This window comes from Marmota marmota, unplaced genomic scaffold (genome assembly GCF_001458135.2).
Source record: "Marmota marmota marmota unplaced genomic scaffold, marMar, whole genome shotgun sequence".
In the NCBI taxonomy this organism is placed as follows: Eukaryota; Metazoa; Chordata; class Mammalia; order Rodentia; family Sciuridae; genus Marmota; species Marmota marmota.
The window spans coordinates 53,497,833-53,501,654 of record NW_026000037.1 but is presented as its reverse complement, the minus strand read 5'-3'; the positions used below and the strand labels follow the sequence as shown (position 1 = coordinate 53,501,654).

At 33.3% G+C, this 3,822-nt stretch overlaps 1 protein-coding gene across 2 annotated transcripts in view; it reads left to right on the top strand.

Moving 5' to 3' along the window:
- The window catches only part of Scn7a (sodium voltage-gated channel alpha subunit 7), an 83,234-nt gene that overhangs the window by 43,070 nt on the left and 36,342 nt on the right, over positions 1–3,822 (top strand). For both annotated transcript variants that reach the window (XM_015479269.2, XM_048812409.1), the window contains exon 10: positions 2,681–2,884. In XM_015479269.2, the coding sequence (XP_015334755.1) occupies positions 2,681–2,884 (204 nt within the window). The remainder of the gene's footprint in view (positions 1–2,680; positions 2,885–3,822) is intronic.

Here is a 3,822-nt window from a genome sequence, read left to right as displayed (position 1 = left end):
AAAAAAAAAAAAAAAAAAAAAAAAAACCTCATTAAATTTTGATGTAGAGAATAATTTAAAGACAGAAGAAAAGAGAACCAGAATTAGTGAATGTCAGATTCTAAACTAGCTGTCGTGCCAGGTCTGCTTTTGTATGTGATATCTTATTTAATCTTTAAAACAATTCTAAGAAATCAGTACGAACTGTTCCTAACTACAATGGTTTCATTTAAAATTCTTTCAATGGTATTGATATGTTACAAATTCAGTAGAAACTACACTTCAAATTTTGAATTTTGATCTTTTCCCTAGCTTGTGATATGTGGTTTGAATACTTCATGCTGGGCAACAGTAGCTAGATACAGCTCCCCAGAGGGCCATGCCATCAAGGGGGAAACAGCCAATACTGTATGGTTGTACTGTGGTGTTAGGCTATGCAGTTCAGTAGGTTGGGTCTACTTAGGACTTGTGATGCTTTCAAAGTGTGATGAGTTTATTGCGAAGTGATCTCATCTTAAGTTGAGTAGCACCTCTGCTTTTTATGAGACACTGAGGTTCAGATAGACTGGGCAATCTTCCCACAACAGATGTCCCTGCTAGAGCTCACTCTCCTGCTCCAAAGCCTGTGATATTTACCCCTTTGATATTAATTAAGAGCATTTCTAGGTAATTCTCTAGTCAAAATATTAAGCCTATGAAATTACCATGTATTAAACAAATATTTTGAATTCAGTGTACTGTTTCTTTTTATTCTTCTATTTCTTCTCATTCCACTTTGATACTAATTCTTGCTCCACTTACAATAACAGACGGCTTGCTCCTATGAGATTTAAACTCCAAATTCTAAGAATTCATCTTCAGAACTAATTATATATGTGACACAGATTCTCAGAAATGTATAATATTCGTTAAAATGGAGGATCAGTTTTTATTTAATGAGAAGTACCATCACATTAGAAAATGAAAATTATTTTCAAAGCAACATAGTTAATAAGCAAAATGTAGTAAATTAATACAAATTACTCTAAATTCTGAAGGTATTTATAGGTCATAGAGACCATTATTTTTTCAAACATTCACATATGCCAGGTGTTGTGGTGCACATCTTCAATCCCAGCTACTCAGGAGACTAAGGTAGGAGTATGACAAGTTGAAGGCTTGCCTCAAAATAAAAAAGACCCTGTCTCAAAATTAAAAATAAGGACTGCAACACATGGTGGCAGGTGCTTGGAATCCCAGCAACTCAGAAGGCTAAGGCAGGAGGATCACAAGTTCAAGGCCAGTCTCAAGCATCATAGTGAGATCTTGTCTCCAAAAATAAGTAACTAAAGAAGAACAGAGGAGACTGGTGTGGTGTCACGTGCTTGTAATCCCACCAGCTCAGGAAACTGAGGCAGGAGGATCTCAAGTTCAAGTCCAGTCTCATCAACTTAGCGAGGCCCTAAGCAACTTAGAAAGACCCTATCTAAAAATAAAAAAGGGCTGGGGATGTGACTCTGTGACTAAGCACCTCTGGTTTCAATCCCTGATAACAAACAAACAAACAAACAAAAAGACAGGGGATTTACTTCAGTGGAAGAACATCCTTGGGTTTGATTGCCAGTATCAAAAAAATAAGAAAATAAAAATAAATAAATAAATAAATAAATAGGGCCGGGGATGTAGCTTATTGGAAAATACACCTGGGTTCAATCCCTAGTACTGCAAACATCAACAAAACTTACACACATGCTATGCTTATTTTGATTGACAAGATAAATTATGGGAAGTATTGTACGTATATATGTGTCATTAATAATGATATAATAAGTATTTTAGGCATAAAGGTTCAAAATATATTATCAAATGGAAATCAAATAGACTAAACATACATGTAATATAATTGCATTTGTGACAAAAGAAATACATGAAAATATTACAAATGATATCTTTTTCTTTATATAAACTGTTTTTCAAATTTTGCTAATTTCGTATTTTTATTGTTATCTCCTAACATTTTTGACAAGTATTGATGCTTCTTCCATAATACCAGGAACTTTTTATTTCTAAAACAAAATTGGCATGTTATCCTCCTTCTAAAATTCCTTTAGTGGTTTCTAAATGTCCATGGAATGAAGTTCGAAGTCCCTGTGCATGACACATAGTGCCCTTTCAGATCTAGTTTCTACATACTCGTCCAGATTTATCTTTTGGCAATATATCAGTATGTACTATATACTCTGTTTGAGTATATATATGTACATATATACTTTTTATATATTTATTTCTCCTAATTATATTTCTCATAATTCCTTGTTTCCATAAATGATGTGCCCTGTGCCTAAATTTTAGTCTCCTATTATCTGCCTTCAGTCTCTTGCTACAAACTCATACGATAGGTACACAATAAATGATAGCTACCCTGTTAAACAGAACTCTATTCCATAATAGTGGCCCCTATTTTGTTCATTTCTGTTCTCCCTAAATTAATTAAATTATTTAATTCATCCTTTTGTTTTGAAGTATATATTTTATATCATATATACATATATGAAAATTTTTTTTCTTCAGGTAGAGCCAGTACTTAAGCTGTCTTGTGATTATACTGTACTTATTACTAAATTATTTTCATATTACAATTTCATTGTTCATTTTAAAATAGGAGAATAGAGAAAGATGAGTAACATGTCCTCCTTTTTTCCTGCATTCTACTTCTTCTTAGATTCTTTATGCTTCTGGGAAGATCTACATGATATTTTTTGTTGTGGTCAGCTTTTGGTTTGCCTTTTATTTGGCAAGTTTGTTCTTGGGCATACTTGCCATGGCCTATGAAGAAGGAAAGCATGCAACTGATGAAAAATCTAAGGAGGAACCAACATTTCAACAGCCTATAAGCAAACTTCAGGAAGGAAGCGAAGAAGCTGAGGTATAACTTTTTTATGCTTCTGAGAATCACAGTTCTGGAGGTATCTTCTCAAGGTCTTGGAATATATTGCTTTCTGATAGATGCCCTTATCTCTGTGTGAATGTGATCAAAAAATCAAAATGGTTTTCATAACAGGAATTTAAATATGAATTTCCTTTCTTGGTACATTATAGTCAGAATGACCAAGATGTTTTAATATTTAATTTGTATACTTTCTGTTTCAAAATTTACATTGCTACTGATGATAAACTATGGAGATTATATGTCTTTAGAACTGTACTTCTCCCAATACAGCTACACTTTACTGATTTAAACTTGGTTCACAGAGCACATCAGAATTAACTTTGGAAAATGCCTATGTCCAACTTAAAAGTGATAGTCTATCATAAATTAGAAAGTATGAAACACTAAAAGAATGGGTAAGAACACAGTACCAAAATCACAGAGAAAATTCTTGACTTTCTAACTCCTTCAAGAGGAAATAAACTGTGCCTCATAATTATAGGGAATTAATTTACCCACCAAATAATTAATCGTTCAGTAGTAGAAACTAAAAATATTTTGCCCTAATTTTTAATTAATGTTGCATTTGAATATTTTTCCAGGTTACTAGCCTCATAGCAAAAAATTTCAGTCTGTGAATTTGAAAGTCCTGATGGAGTAACATTAATGAAGCTGTGGGAAAACAATTTTTAAAATCTTAATAGTTCTAACAGTGTGCTAAAAAGAAAAGGACTGAGGGGGCTGGGGCTGGGGCTCAGTGGTAATGCACTTGCCTGGCATGTGTGAGGCACTGGGTTTGATTCTCAGCACCACATATAAATAAATAAATAAAGTAAAGGTCTACCAATAACTAAAAAAAAAATAAAAAGAAAAGAAAAGAAAGAAAGAAAGAGAGAGAGAGAGAGAGAGAGAGAGAGAGAGAGAGAGAGAGAAAA